The sequence below is a fragment of the Mus caroli genome, unplaced genomic scaffold (genome assembly GCF_978045245.1).
Source record: "Mus caroli unplaced genomic scaffold, Mus_caroli_1 scaffold_7, whole genome shotgun sequence".
NCBI lineage: Eukaryota > Metazoa > Chordata > Mammalia > Rodentia > Muridae > Mus > Mus caroli.
In genome coordinates, this window is record NW_028227262.1 from 111,631,850 (window position 1) to 111,647,965 (window position 16,116).

The window sequence follows — 16,116 nt, forward strand, 5'->3', positions numbered from 1 at the left end:
CATTCTATGAGAATGATATCAGAGAGTTTGATATGGGCTTCCCCTCTTTTGTTCAGTCTACTGAAATCCAGTCTCTCAAAGACAAGATCTCTTTCCTTTCTTGTAAAATCAGGATGTTAGTCAAACTTGTCACTATGACAAATGCCTGAAATAATTTTGGGGAGGGAAGATCTCTTTTAGCTCAGTTCCAGTTGTCCTGGCTCATGGCTGTCTGTTTTACCCTTTGGTCTGTAACAGAGACACCATTGTCAAAGGGTGTGGGAGAGAAAAGCTGGTTACCTCATAGCAGCCAGGAAGCCAGGGGAGTAACAAGAAGGGATTCGAGCTATGATACACCCTCAAAAGCACATGCCAGTGCCCACGTCTTCTAACGAGGTTTCCAAAATTCTAGTCTATCTAAATTTTGAGTTCATTAGTGGATTAAACAACTGATTGGGGCATGCCCAGTGCTCTGTTCTTTATTAATTTAAGCAGCTCTGCATCCAAATATGTTGACAATAAAAATTAATCACCACGGGCTGGGAGATGGCTCACTGGGAAAAGGCACTTGCTGCCAAACATGACAGTCTGAGTTCAATCTCTTAGACTGACGTGATAGAAGGACAGCTCTGACTCCTTCGAGCTTTCCTCTGATCTCTACATGCACCATAAATGCATGCATATCCACGCACACATGGGGAATAAATAAATGTAACTTTTTTTAAAAAGTTCAAAACTGTATCCCAAAGACAAAGAGCATCTTCTGCCCCGAAATCCAACCAGTATGCTACAAATAAAGAAACCTGATCTAGAGAGGGAAGGGAAGGAGAGAATCCTGGGACGACCAGTCACCAATGGGTGTTTTCTATTTCTTTTCTCTGCAGGTCTACCCAACCCCGATGCGTGCTATAGGGATGGGAACCAGCGGCTCCCTGTGTCGCATTGGAGCAATGGTAGCTCCATTTATATCCCAGGTACCCAAGAAGGGTGTGTGCAAGGAGACTGAACCTCAGTGGGCTGGGGAAAGAGACCCTAGTGCTCTCAGAGTAAGGGCATAGCAAGGATTTCTGCTTTATTTGGGGCATGAATGCTTAATTATCTATGGGCTCTAATTGTGAATTCTATCTCTTGTGGAACTTGTCAGCCAGGATGGACTATTGAAAAGCAAGAAAAGGGGGCTGGAGAGATGGCTCAGCAGTTAAGAGCACTGACTGCTCTTCCAGAGGTCCTGTGTTCAAATCCCAGCAACCACATGGTGGCTCACAACCATCTTCTGGAGTGTCTGAAGACAGCTACAGTGTACTTACATATAATAAATAAATAATTAAAGAAAGAAAGAAAGAAAGAAAGAAAGAAAGAAAGAAAGAAAGAAAGAAAGAAAGAAAGAAAGAAAAGGAAAGCAAGAAAATACTGGGGGTAGATCAGGAAGGCAGAGCTTTGACACCGGGAGGTGGGGCTGGGCAGAAGTCTGGCACAGGCTGGGATAAAATCCTATCTTTGTTGTTGTTATTTTTTAAAAGAATATTTATTTTGTATAAATGAGTATACTGTAGCTGTCTTCAGACACACCAGAAAAGGTTATTGGATCCCATTACAGATGGTTGTGAGCTATCATGTGGTTGCTGGGAATTGAACTCAGGACCTCTAGAAGAGCAGTCAGTGCTCTTAACCATCAAGCCATATCATAAGATGTTTCTTATATTTCAATAGAGGGAATTTTTGTGTCTACAAAGTTTTTAAACTCCCCTGAAAGAGTTTCCTGTCTTAAGTCTTTCGTTGTTGCTTTTGAAAATCCTTCCTGCCTGTTTCACCTGTAGCAGAGAACAGCCTACCAGTTGGAGGGTGGAGGGGTAGGTGGGTGGGGCACCCAGTCTCCTTGTGAGCAGCCTGCCTGAGGCCAGCTTTCTCTCCCAGCTTCCAGTGGGGATGGAGACTCTGGGTTCTCAGTCACCAGTAGCGTTCTCCCCAGGGATCTGGCACTGTTTATGTATCAGGCCACATTGATTCCAGGGGCCTTGGCAAGGGTCAGAAAAGATCACAACGTGGGCTGAGGCCTGAGGCCTGAGGTCTGAGGGGTTCTGCTCTGCTTGGCTTCCTGGGCATGAAGTGTGAGCTCCTAACTCTGGGTGGCTGTAGCTCATTCTTCCTATGCCTTCCACATTCTAAAGCAGGGGTGAGTAATAGCATATTTGCATATTTGTATCAGTGTCAGCTCTGCAAGACTGCAAGCTCTGCAAGGCCACTCGGCAAAGCAGGAAGAAGGCTCCTGCTTCTTTTTTCCTGTGTGTTGAAAGCTCAGATGTATTTCAATCTATAGAAGCATCCTTTGCTGCCTCTTGAGTCTGTCTTCATGGGGAAGAGTTTGCTTCATTACTGAGCACCAACAAGATGCATGATGCAGTGTTTGGATATTGGAACTAGCTTTAACAACCTGGTTTTACATTATTATTATTGTTGTTGTTGTTGTTGTTATTGCCTTTAAGGAACTGTGGTAGGGGAGGGAATGAGGGGAAGAGGGAATGTAAAAATAAGAGAAACAAAGGCACTTTAAATCCCATCCAGTGCAATCAGCCACTATGTACTTCACTTCCTTAACCAGTTTGAATGTGGAGAATTCAAGTCTGGGACGCTTCATGTCCACTCCTAAGGTATTGCCTAGGTTTCTCATGGAGTGAGCTGCTTCAGGCTTTCCTTGGTGATAGCTGTCAGTCTTAAGTGCTAGGGTAGTGTTATGACATAAATATTCCTGGGCTCTACCCAGAGATGCAGATGGTAGAGATGGAGACCCGCTACCTGCACTTTAAGTACCCACAGCCAAGTCTGAGTCGTCTGCCCTGTGTGCCTTTCTGAGCGCTGCGCCATCCACTGGGAGAGTGGGGCTAGGAGCTGGCTTTCCTCTCACAAGATTCTTTCCTTTCTTAGTTTCTACAACAGGTGATTCAATAAGTTCAAGCGAAAACTTTCCAGGCCTGAAGAGATAGCTTAGTGCTTAGAATGTTTGCTGTTCTTCCAGAGGACTGACGTTCAGTTCGAACACCCAACATCCATGTCGGGTGGCTGACATCTATCTGTAACCACAGCTCTGTAATACCCGATGTCCTCTTTTGGACATCTCAGGTACTACACACATATAGCACCTCCCCCCCCCCATATGCATACACACATAAAATATATTTTAAAAGTAAAAGCCATATACCTTAGTTAGTAATATGTACATAATCTAAAGACTAAATGTTATAAAGTCTAATTCAAATGCAGTTTTAAAAGTGAATGTTTTGCTGGGCAGTGGAGGCGCATGCCTTTAATCCCAGCACTTGGGAGGCAGAGACAGGCGCATTTTTGAGTTTGAGGCCAGCCTGGTCTACCTATAGAGTGAGTTCCAGGACAGCCAGGGCTACACAGAGAAACCCTGTCTCAAAACAAAATAAAACAAAACAAAAAAGTGAATGTTTTGAGGTATCTAGTTGTTAAGAAATTGACTGCAATAAAAATAATAAAATCCAGGTTTATGTATTCCATGCAAACAAAAAAGGAGAATTTTACTATAAAGTAAAGGCTTGCTACAGTGCAGAAGGGGCCTGCACAAAGCTTCCATGGAGCTAGACCAAGGGCTATTCTCCTTTATTCTGGGAAGCATCTAGGAATCAGGTGCCTTAATCCTAGCCAAGTATCTTAGCTCATGCTCTTATAACAACGTATCATAGACTGAGGAGCTAGGGGTGTGGCTCAGTTGGAAGAGTGTCTACCTAGCATGCAAGTCACCCTGGGTTCCAGCCCCTGCAATCCCAGCACTTTGGGAGGTAGAGGAAGGAGGATCCGAAGTTCAAGGCCATCCTCACCTACCTAGTAAGTTTAGAGCCAAGGGTAAGTGAGACCCTGTCTCAAAAAAAACCCAAACAAACAAAAATAATAAACAAAAAACAAACAAAAAAACCCAGGAAAACAATCAGACTGAGTAGCTTATAAATAACAGAACTTTCTGACAGCTCTAGGGACGGGAAGCACAGGATTAGATGTCTGTAGAGTTGGATTTTGTGAGGGCCCTTTCTGCCTTGCTGGCTGATGGCCGCCTTCTCATTGTATCTGCACCCATGAAAACGCCTCGTGTGGCCTGCTTTATAAGGGTGCAAGCACCTCCCAAAGGACCCACCTCCAAATAGAACATGCTCGTGTCTGAGATTAGGATTTCAACATAGGGACTTTGGAGGGGCATATAGACCTACAGGGTCAATGACATTAGGAGTCCCGTGGTTCAGCGATGTATGATAGATGTACTGAGACCTTCTATGGATGGGTGCTTAAGTCTTGGTGAATGAAGGACTTCAGTAACACAGCCTGATGTGTGGAACAGCTAGGGAAAGTAGCTTGCCAAAGCAACGAAGACTGCCCTCTTGTGGCCAAACCTAAACAAGACATCTTATTAAGATGAGACCATTATGCAAATAAATGAAGGCACAAGTGTATGCCTCACACACACGTGCAACGCACACAACTCAGCACAAAGGACTGCCAGTGGGAAAGTTCACTCAGAGAATGGGGCATGGCAAACAAATGGAGCCTTTGTTAAGCGGAAGGAGGTCTCTTCACCTCGAATCCTCTTTCAGTGACTAATTTAAGAAATGGTTTCTGGAGTATAAATCCCACCCCCCACCCCCGCCCCCGCCCCATCATAGAAAAAAATTTTTATAGCAGTATTTATATAGCTCACTAATAGTCTTTGTTTTATGAAATAAAATTGTTATTCTCTTAGTATATCATATTAGTTATATCACGTTAATATATCTTCTAGGTTTTTTACGTATTAATTTGGGAATTTTACACATGAGTTCTGTAGTTATGAAAGTGGAAAATTACTGGCCACCTGAACTCTTCACCCCAGAGTCTACCTGAACTCTTCACCCCAGAGTCTACCTGAACTCTTCAACCCAGAGTCCAACCCCTCCCAACTGAGGACTGTGCCAGGAACATTTTTGAGATAAGGGTTTCCTGGAACAAACCTCAGAATGTTCCAATAGATCGGGTACATTGCCAAATATAGGACACGACCCCATGGTTACGTAAAACTCCCTTGGCAAAAACCCTCAGTTACGCAAACTTGTAATTTCCCTGCCCCGCTTCCCCCCTTGGTATTTTCCTATATAAGCCTGTAAAAATTTTGAGCCGTCGTCGATCCTCCTCTACACCATGCTTGGTGTATGAGTTTCGACCCCAGAGCTCTGGTCCATGTGCTTGTTGTGGCTTTATTAAATCTTCCTTCCTATATTCTGAGTTTGGTCTCAGTGTCTTCTTGGGTTCGAGGCTGTCCCGAGGCTTGAGTGAGGGTCTCCCTCCGGGGGTCTTTCAGTTACATAATTTCCACCCTGTCTTTTGCTCCAACTTCTCCCATGTCCACCCCTCACTTCTTCTCAAGTTTGTGATTGCATAATTATTATTTTACACACACACACACACGCAGCCTACCGAGTCCATTTAATGTTGCTTGTATATGCATGTGTTTTGGGCTGCCAGCTAAGGGTTGGATACCTTATCAGCAGACTTGTACCTAGAGAAGACTGCATGTCCCTGTCTTATTAGCTCTCACTTGCCTGAAGCTTTTCATCTAGGAGCGGGGCCCTTGTGAGGCGTCCTTCATCGACACTGGCATGTTTGTATTGTTGAGATTTCATGGTAAAGCTCCCTATTGTACAGAAGACACTATCGTGTAGCAGACTTTCCTGTCCTCTGGGTCTTACAGTCTTCCTGCTTCATCTTCTGTGATGTTTCTGAGCCTTAGGTGCAGGCTAATTGTAGTACATTGACTGCAGCTGGCCACCCCATGGTCAGCTGCTCTTTGCTTTTTGATCCATTGGGAATTTTTATAGCGTCTCTTTCTGATGCAAAACAAAGGTTCTTTGATGAGGGATGAGAGCAACACTTATTTGTGGCTGTAAATAATTAGAAAATAGCAAATATATTAGTTCAGGAAAACGGTAGCAGGCTCTCCTTTAGGGAGACTCCCCCAGCTACAGGTAGTCGACTAGGTTTGCAGTACCAGGCTTGAATTCTCTCCTGCTGAGCAAGCCTTGGACCCTGTTAGACAGTTGGTTACACTTAAGATGTCAGTACCACCACTGCACCATTGGGAATAGCTTGCTATGTTGCTGGTGGTTGTAGGAGTTAGATGCTATCACTAGGTAGGACTGGCGATTGCTCCTCTTTCTTGGCAGCTTGCATAGCATCATTAGACACAAGAATTCGTCCTCTAGGAGGATGCTTCCAGGTCAGTTCCATCTCAATTCCTTCAAGTCTGTGTCCAACGTGTGTGTTGTCTTCAGCAATAGCTATTACCTTCAAGTTTGGGGAAGCAGCCAAAGGCAACAGCAATAATAACCTCTATTGTTGGGAGTCTCTTTGATTCTTCTGGCCAGCAACTCCAAAGGAAGATTGCCATATTTTGTATTGGGGCTTTAATTAGATAGTCTATGGTATCACCCCAAGTGTCATAACTGCCCCTTTCTCTTTCCCTTTTTCTCTCCCCCTCTCTTTACACACACACACACACACACACACACACACACACGTCTGTCTGTCTGTCTATGTAAACATAAACCAATATATTTTCCTATCGCTTTTCTTTCATGCTCTTAGTGTGTTTTTATCCTTCTTCCTCCTTCCCTGTCAACACTGGCTTCCTTCCTCCTTTGCAGTTAAGTCCCCACTCTGCCGTTCCCCACTTCCATTCATCCTCCTGTGACTTTTATCCCCCTTTCTAAAGCCCCTATTTTCCTGTCCCCATGGTCCCTCTCTAGCTTTCCTAGTTTCTGCGGTGACTCCTGGCTACGTACTCAGATCTAAAAACCCAGAGCTAGGACCCACAAATAAGAGAGAACATGAAGTGTTTGTTTCGGGTCTGGGCTACTTGGCTCAGTATACCTCTCTTTTCTTGAGGCAGGGTTTCTATGTAACCCCTGGCTGTCCGAGAACTCCCTGTGTAGACCAGGCTGACCCTTGAACTCAGAGAGCCAGTAGCCTCTACCCCATGAGTGCTGGGATTTATGCCTGGCTTCATGTTTTTTAGTTCTATCTGTTTACCTACACGTTTCATGCTTTTTTTTTATAGTTAAATAGTATTTCATTGTGTATTATTTCCTATATTTTCATTATTTAATCAGCAACAGAAGGACATTAAATTGTTCCTGTTTTCCTGTTGAACATGTATCTGTGGAGTAGGGTGTTGGCACTTATGCCAAGGAGTGGTACAGCTGGGCCATGTGGTAGATCTGTTCTTAGGTTTTTGAGAATTCTCCACATTGATATTCAGAGTTTATGCCGATTTGCAATTCCACTAACAGTAAATAAAGGTTTCTTTTCCCGATATTCTCACTAACATTTGTCCTTAGCTGTCTTATTGATCTTAGCCATTCTGATTCGGGTAAGATACGAACTCAAACTAGTTCTAATTTGCATTTCCCTAATTGCTAAGGATGTTGAACACCTTCTGAAATATTTCTTAGCCATTTATTTATTCTTTTGAGAACTTCTGTTCAGAGCTGTAGCCCATTTTCACACTGGGTTATTTCTTTTAAAAATTCTACTTTTATTATTTTTAATTATGTGTGAGTGTATGCATGTGGGTATGTGCCCACAGGTATCCACAGAGGCCAGAGGCTATGGATCCCCTGGAACTGGGGATGGTTGAGTCATTTGATGAGGTGCTGGGAACCACCTGGATCTTCTGGAAGGATAGCAAGTACTCTTAATTGCTGAGCCACCTATTCAGCCCATCACTTGTTTTTTTGACTCATTTTTTGAGTATATATATATATATATATATATATATATATAACACACACACACACTTTCTCTTCATGTGTTTCCTATGCTGTACAGACGCTTTTATGTGGTCTATACGTCCATTGTCTTTTATGTGGTCTATACGTCCATTGTCTTTTATGTGGTCTATACGTCCATTGTCTTTTATGTGGTCTATATGTCCATTGTCGCTATTAATTCCTGAAGCAAATGGAGTCCTATCCAGGACGTCCTTTCCCACACCTGTCTTGCACTGTCCATGTTTTCTTCTAGCAGTTTCAGTATTTTGGGCATTGCCTTGAGGTCTTTGGTCCATTTGGAATGGGTAGATGTGGGTTCACTTTTGTTCTTCTTCATATGCACATCACAGTGCGCCAGCACCATCTGCTTAGGATGCTCTTTTCTCCACTGCATTTTTTGGGCATTTTTGTCAAGTATCAGGTGGTTCTGCTTACACGCTCATGTTTGGGTCTCTTGTTTTGTTCCACTGATCTGCTTTTGTACCAGTACCAAGCTGTTTTATTATTACAGCTCTGGAATATAGCCTGAACTCTGGGATGATAACCTCGGACATTTTTTGCTGAGGATTGCTTTGGATATCTGGGGTCATTTGAAGTTCCAAATAGTTTAGGATTCTTTTTTTCTTTTTTTTTTTCTGTTTATGTGGAGAATACCATGTGGATTTTGATTGAGATTGCACTGAATCTATAAATTGCTTTTGGTAAAATGATCATTTTTATAGTATCAGTTCTACTGATCCATGAACATGAGAGGTCTTTGCATTGTTTAGGGTCTTTCTCAATCTCTTTCTCCAGAAATTGAAAGTTTTTATTATGTGATTGTTCACCTCTTTAGATCTATTCTTAGATTAAAAAAACAACAGGTTATTGTGAAGGAGCGTGTGCCCATAATCCTTTTTCTCAGCATGTTTGTTGCTGACATATAGAAAGGCTACTGGGGTTTGACTTTGGGTCCTACAACTGTGCTATAATTACTGATCATTAATAGTTTTCTGGTGGAATTTTGGGGATGTTATATATAGTATATCATCTGCAAGTAGGGGTAATTTGGCTTTTCCTGTTTGTAACTCTTTGGTGTCTTTCTCCTTATTGCTTAGCTAGTGTGTCAAGCACGTATGGAAAAGGCATGTGGATAGCTGACAGCCTTGTCTCATTCCTGAATTTAATGGGATTACTTTGAGTTTTTCTCCATTTAAAAGGATGGTATTGTCTATGGAGTTGTCATATATCATGTTTATCATGTTTATCATATTGAGGCATGTTCCCACCAGTCCCGCTCTCTCTAGGACTTTTATCATGAGGGCATGTTGGATTTTGTCAAAGGCTTTTTCTGCACCTATTTGAGATAAATGACTTTTGTCTTTAAGTCTGTTTATATGATTTGTTATGCTTAATGGCTTATGAATGTTGTGCCAACCTTGCATCTCTGTGGTAAAGCCAACTTGATCATGGCATATGGTCTTTTTTGATATGTGCCTGTATTTGGTTTTTAAGTATTTGAGGATTTTACGTGGATGGTCACTGAGGGTTATTGGACTCTAGTTTGCCCTTTTTGTTGTGTCTTTACCTGCTTTTGGTAATGAGGAAATACTGAATCTATAGAAGGAATTTGGAAGTCCTCTCCCCACCCTCTCAAATAATTTAAAAAGAATATGCTATATATCTTTTAAAGTCTAGTAGAATTTTGCTGTAAATCCACGTGGCCCTGGGCATTTTTTTTTTAAAGCTGGAAGGCTTTTTATTACTGTTTCACTCTCCTTATTTGTTATGGTCTGTTTTTGCTGGTTTTATTTAACTTTGGGAATTTGGATGATTTACAAATTCATCAATTTTGTTTCAGTTTTACAACTTAAAACTATCCCCTTATAATATTCTGATTGTGTGTGTTGTAAAGTTTCCTTGTACATTTCTGATTTTGCTATTTTGAGTCATCTCTTTCTTTTGTTTAGTTGGCCAAGGGTCTGTCAATCTTGTTTATGTTTTCAAAGAAGCAGTTCTTAGATTTGTTGATTCCTTGCATTGTTTTCTTCATTTCTATTTCATTCCATTTCTGCTCTGAGTTTTATTATTTATTGCTGTCTACTGGATTGTTGCTTTTCTAAATTCTTGAATTGCATCATAAAGTCAGTGCCCTGATTTTTATGTGTGTGTGTGTTTGTATGTATGTATCTATTTATTTTTGTTATTTTTTTTCAAGACACAGTTTTATAAAAGTCCTGACTGTCCTGGAACTCACTCTGTAGACTAGGCTGGCCTCAAACTCAGAGATCTGCCTGCCTCTAACAACTGCTGGGAATAAAGGTGTGTGCCAGCACTGCCCAGTTACCCTGATTTTTTTTAAAGAATAATTTTTTATTTTATGTATATGAATACACTGTAGCTGTCTTCAGACACACCAGAAGAAGGTATTGAATCCCATTATAGATGGTTGTGAGCCACCATGTGGTTGGTGGGGATTGAACTCAGGACCTATGGAAGAGCCATCAGTGCTCTTAAACTGCTGAGCCATCTCTCCAGCCTGAGTTTTTTTTTTTTTTTTTAATATAGGTGCTTAGAGATTTAAAAGTTCCTTAGGATTGCTTTTAATGTATCCATCCTACAGGTTTTGTTTTGTTGTGTTTTAATTTTTATTCAATTACAGAAAATTAAATTTTTTCCTTGATTTCCTCTCTGGCACACTCGTTTGTCTAAGTACTGGGAATTCGTTTGCTGTTGATATTACACTTCGTTGCATTTTATTCACGTGGGATGCATGGGATTATTTCAATGGTTCTGGAATTGTTATGAGTTTTTTTGTGTTTCCAGGATGTGATCTGCTTTTCATGGAATACTTTCATGGACTGCTGAATAGAATGTATTTGGGTAGAATATTCTGTATATATGTTAGGTCCTCCTGATGTATTATATATTTAATTTTGATACATGTATCTCTTTTGACTAGCTGACCTATTGAGAAAGAAGATTTATAGAAATCAACCACTATTACTGAGTTGGAATTTATCTGTGTCTTTAAGTTCAATATGCTTTTTATAAAATTGGGTGTGTCAGAGTTTGCTGCATAAATACTTAGGATTGTAATATATTCTTGGATAACTGTTCCCTCAATTAGAAGGATATAGCCTTCTTTATCTCTCTGACTAATTTTAATTTGAAGTCTATCTTGCTGATTATTAGGATATTGTTGACATCTGCTTGCTTCCTGGTCACAGATGCTTAGAATACTTTCTTCCAACCTTTCATTTTAAGGTGGTGCCTATCATTGAGTGCAAGGTGGTGATTTCTTGTAGATAACAGAAAGATGGCTTTCTTAAGCCACTTGGCTACTCTTTTTTTTATTGGTAAGTTGAGGTTATTAATTTTTAAAGATATTATTATAAAGTATTTGTTGATTGCTGCCATTTTATTATATTTTTTCCTGTGTTCTCAGTCCAGTTGTTTCAGTAATTATAGCCTCACTTGTTTTATGTCTATATCTCTCAAGTGGGCTTATTCCTATTTTCAGTCTGCAGTACTGTGGCCGTCGTTCCACGTAGGGCTGGTTAGGACACCAATTCTTTTAGCTTGTTTGTGCCACAGACCATTTTTCTTTCTTCTTAAACTACAGTAGATATTTTGCTGTGTCCGGTAATGTAGGTTGGCATCCATGGTCTTAGAAATTAAAGTAGAGAACTCCAGGTTCTTCTGGCTTTGAAAGTTTTCATTAAGGAGTCAGTTCCTTCTTCTTATGGATTTTCCTAAACATGGGACCTGTGATTTTCCTCTTGCAGCTTTCAATACTCTCTCTTTGTTCTCTATACATCTAATGTTTAAATCATAATATACAGTGGGGGAGTTTGAGGTTTAGTGTGCCTTTTTTTTTTTTTTTTTGTATCTGTTATGGGTATGCCATTCCTTGACTTTGAGACTCTTTTATGATCTTGTTGAAGATCTAGTCTATGCCATTGACCTGAAATTCTTTGTTGTCTTCATTTAAATATTTATTCTTTTAATGGTATCTCATACATAATTCCTGTATGTTTCTTTCATGTGTTTAAAACCTTTTCATATTCTTTGCTTGTATGCTCCAATTCTTTTCCTCAGAATTCTTACCTTCACATTCTGACGTTCTGTCTTCTACTTGTCTATTGTTTGTAAGGCTTACCCCTAAAATTGATAGTTTGATTTTGAGTTTTTCAGTTCTATCTTCATTCTGGCTTCAGTTTTCAGTAGTTCTCAGTTTTCCAGTCCTGGATTATTTTAATCTCATTTTTTTTTTTTAAAGATTTATTTATTTATTTATTATATGTAAGTACACTGTAGCTATCTTCAGACACTCCAGAAGAGGGCACCAGATCTCGTTACGGATGGTTGTGAGCCACCATGTGGTTGCTGGGATTTGAACTCTGGACCTTCGGAAGAGCAGTCGGGTGCTCTTACCCACTGAGCCATCTCACCAGCCCCTTAATCTCATTTTTTATATTCCATATTTATTCCCCCCAATCCACCCTCTGACTGACTATTCCACACCCCATACTTCCTCCCTACATCCCTGTCTCCATGTGGATGTCCCCACCCTTCACCCACCTGACCTCTAAACTCCCTGGGCTTCCAGTTTCTTGAGGGTTAGGTGTATCATCTCTGAATGAACACAGACCCAGCAGCCCTCTACTGTATGTGTGTTGGTGGCCTCATATCAGCTGATGTATGCTGTCTCTTTGGTGGCCCAGTGTTTGAGAGATCTCGGAGGTCCAGATTAATTGAGACTGCTGGTCTTCCTGAGACAGGGTTTCTTTGTATAGTCTTGTCTGTCCTGAAACGCTCCTGTAGAGCAGGCTGGTCATGTAGATAGAGATCTGCTTATGCTGGGATTAAAGGCATGTGCCACCATGCCTGGCTGGTGATTGTTCTTTTAATCTTTGTATTCTGGGATTCTAGGCATTCATTTAGGTTTGAGGAGTATTGTTTGGCTATTCATGTTGTTTGTGCTTTGGGGATTCGATTTGGGCGTGTGGTCTTCTTTCCATAGTTGTATGTCTGAGATGTGATTCTGGCCTGCCTCAGGCTGGTCTGGTGCAGGACTTGTGTGACCTGAGTTAGGCTTGGAGGTGTAGGCAGGCTTGGTTCTCAGTAGACTCACTAGGGAAAGCTGTGCCCTCAGTTAGGCTGGAGAGTATAGGGATGGTATCTTAAGTACTGTTGCTGTGAAGAGATGTCATAACCATGACAACTCTTATAAAGGAAAAGATTTAATTGGGCCTGGCTTACAGTTCAGAGGTTTAGTTCATTATTGTCAGGGTGGGGAACATGGCAGTGTGCAGGCAGTCATTGTGAGAAAGAGTTGAGAGCTCTACATCCATAGCAGTGGGCAGCAGGAAGTGAATTTCTAAAACATCAAAGCCCACTCCCCAGTGACATACCTCCTCCAACAAAGCCACACCTATTCTAAGGAGGCCATACCTCCTAATAGTGCCACTCCCTAAGGCCAAGCATAGGGAGTCTATGGGGGCATTCCTGTTCAAACTACCACAGATTGTTGTGGTTTGCTATCTATTGTAATGCCCCCGGAGACCTGGTTGTCCTAGAGACAAGAGAGTCCACATGTACATCTTGGTTGTTTCTGATTGGTAAATAAAGATGCCAACAACACAATAGTTGGGCAAGTACCCACCCTCTATGCTAGTCAAACCTATTTTCCTATTGATACTCCTAATTTTTACTTACTACTTACTATGTTTCATCTGGGTTGTTCTTAACTCCAACTGGCCAGCCTTAGGGCCACGTTCTTTTGACAATGGGGGCCTCTCCTTCTTCCTCCTTCACTTTCTTCTTCTTCATAGTCCCCCTCTGACGTCACCCCAAGCCCCAGAAACCTAAACTCACCTATGTCTCTTCTGCCCAGCTATTGGTCTGGCCAGGTGTAGTTAAGAGCAGCCCGGATGGAGCATAGTAAGTAATAACTTGGGGTTATCAATAGGAAAGCAGATTTTAAAAGCATGGAGGGTAGACAGCTGACTAGCTATTGGTTGTTGGCATCTTCACCATTCACAATTAACTTAGGGGCAGGATCACAGGGGCTAAGTGTAGACTCCAGGTCTTGTGGACCCACGCTTAGCATTAGAATAGACAACAAATGACAAAATCTCAACAGCAATAGCTATAGTATTTTGAAGTGGGACAGAGTTTGATGTGTTTCAGGAATAGAAAAATTACCATTGGCAGAATGTGTCCGTCAAGCACAGTAAGGGCTTACTTTGCTTGGTCTGTGATTAAGATTGTGAAAATAAGCACTTCTCTGTTGCTCCAGGGCTCTCTACAACCCCCCTATTAAGTATAATATCCAAATGCCCAAATCATGTCCAGTTTAATGAATTTTTGTTGTGTGTGCTTGTTCATTATATGTACAAACGGAGGCCAGGGAAAGATGTCAGCTGCTCTCTATTGTTCGCTGTACTATTCCTTTGATGTAGACTCTGACTGGTAAGCTGGAGCTAGGTTTTGGCTAGGCTAGCAACTGAAAAGGCTAGTGATGCTCCCGTCTCCACCTCTTCCAGCACCAAGACTACAGGTATACACAACTACAATAGTTCTTCACATGGGTTCTGGGAGGGATCCAAACGCATGCTTTTGCAGCAAGTGCTCTTAACCACTGAGCTAACTCCCCAACCCAAACTACTTTTACAAAAACTGCAGCCCAGATTCTGACTAGAAATCCCTGAGATACCCTCTTCAATGAAGTGTACTGAAATTTCTTCACTGAGGTCTCATGCAAGAAATGGCTTTTTCAAGTGGCAGGCTAGTTGTCGCAACACTATTGAATAATCTGTTCTTTGCTGGGGACTTAGAAATGTCTGTCTGCTCATGTTCCCAGGTGTTTGGTGCATTACCAACTCACTATTCCAGTCCTCTGAGCTAGCTGGTTTTGTTGCTAATTACATTTTCATTGCTCCAATGAAACTGGCTTGTTAAAGCACCATGATGCTGTTTTTAGATACCCATGAGAATTATTTACTTGCATTCTACCTCTTGGGTCTGCCCCAGCCTTTACGATTGAATGGTACTGGGTAGGATACAATGATGGACTAAGGACCTCTCACTGGTCAGGTGAGAGGCTTGAGATTTATTAACGTTTTGTGAACCAGATAGAAAAGAAAGGAAAAGAATTACAATCTTTTACACAGGCAATATGTGCACATACCCACACACTCTGGTCCAGCATGACCACCTGTTTCATCAACTCCCCAAGTCTCCATGCATGTTTACATATACACCCCTATACTTACATAGGCATATATACATTTGGTGGATGGAGCAAGAGCTTCCATAAGTAAGTTCCAATGAGCAAGTACCAATGCAGAAAAACCTCACTCATTCTGGATAAAAAAGAAGCGCCACCCTTTACTGCTCACTGAAAGAAAAAGCTTCTACCTTTTCATTGCTGCTTGTAAGAAAAAGCCCTGTGTTTATTGTTGAAAGTAAGAAAAAAAAAAAGCCCTTAACATTTTTATTTCTTAAAAAAAAAAAAAAAAAAGCCCTATCTTTATTGTTGTTCTTAGTTCTTAATACTTTCTCGGGGTAAATCATCACATGGTTTTGCAAACATCTTTACATTTCAAAAGTCCATACCAATTTTAAGACACTAATCCAAGGCATGAAGTCACAGCAAAAATGTTTATATGTGTTTCCATTAAGACTAGCATCAGACTCAACATTCATCATCTGTTATTAGCTCCATAAGTTCATTAAAAGTTTAAAACAATAATTCTTGTCATAAGTTGTCACAGGTTTTGTCAAGAGGCAAATCATCTGCCTAGTATCTCATTAGTTTTGAAGTTTTGTATAGATAAACTGGTCAATATTTTATTTTTTTCTGTCCTTGCACCTATAATAAATTGTCCATTCCCAGTTTATGACCTTTAGTTACCAGATAATGGTCTCATAGTTAGCTTAGAAGGAATGTTTTCCCTGATGGTAAATTTGTTCCAAGCCTGCTTTCTTATCCTAGAGCAATTAGCCTGTGACACATGGAGATTTACACAGCCCTATTTGCAGCTTTTTAGAGAGCTGGAAATTACTTGTATAAATTTAGGAATTCTATAAGATCATTATCAGGAATTATGAAATCATCAGTTTGTCTACACAGCATTGCTACATGAGAGTGCATATTTGTTAGTCTATAGAAAATCTGCCCAGTAGGGTGGGCTAATGCCCAGGAATAATTAGACTACATGATAATGACAGGAAAAACATATGGAAAACAAGAATCAACCCTGAGATGAGATCTCTGAAGGTCCTGCAATTCAGAGTCTACTCATCACAGCCATGCAAAACAATGAGACATCTCCAGCAA

The 16,116-nt window shown here is 41.0% G+C and overlaps 1 protein-coding gene across 1 annotated transcript in view; it reads left to right on the forward strand.

The window, feature by feature from the left end:
* The window catches only part of Svopl (SVOP like), a 65,120-nt gene that overhangs the window by 35,836 nt on the left and 13,168 nt on the right, over nucleotides 1-16,116 (forward strand). Inside the window, exon 14 of the mRNA XM_021164258.3 lies at nucleotides 864-953. Coding sequence (XP_021019917.2) covers nucleotides 864-953 — 90 coding nt within the window. The remainder of the gene's footprint in view (nucleotides 1-863; nucleotides 954-16,116) is intronic.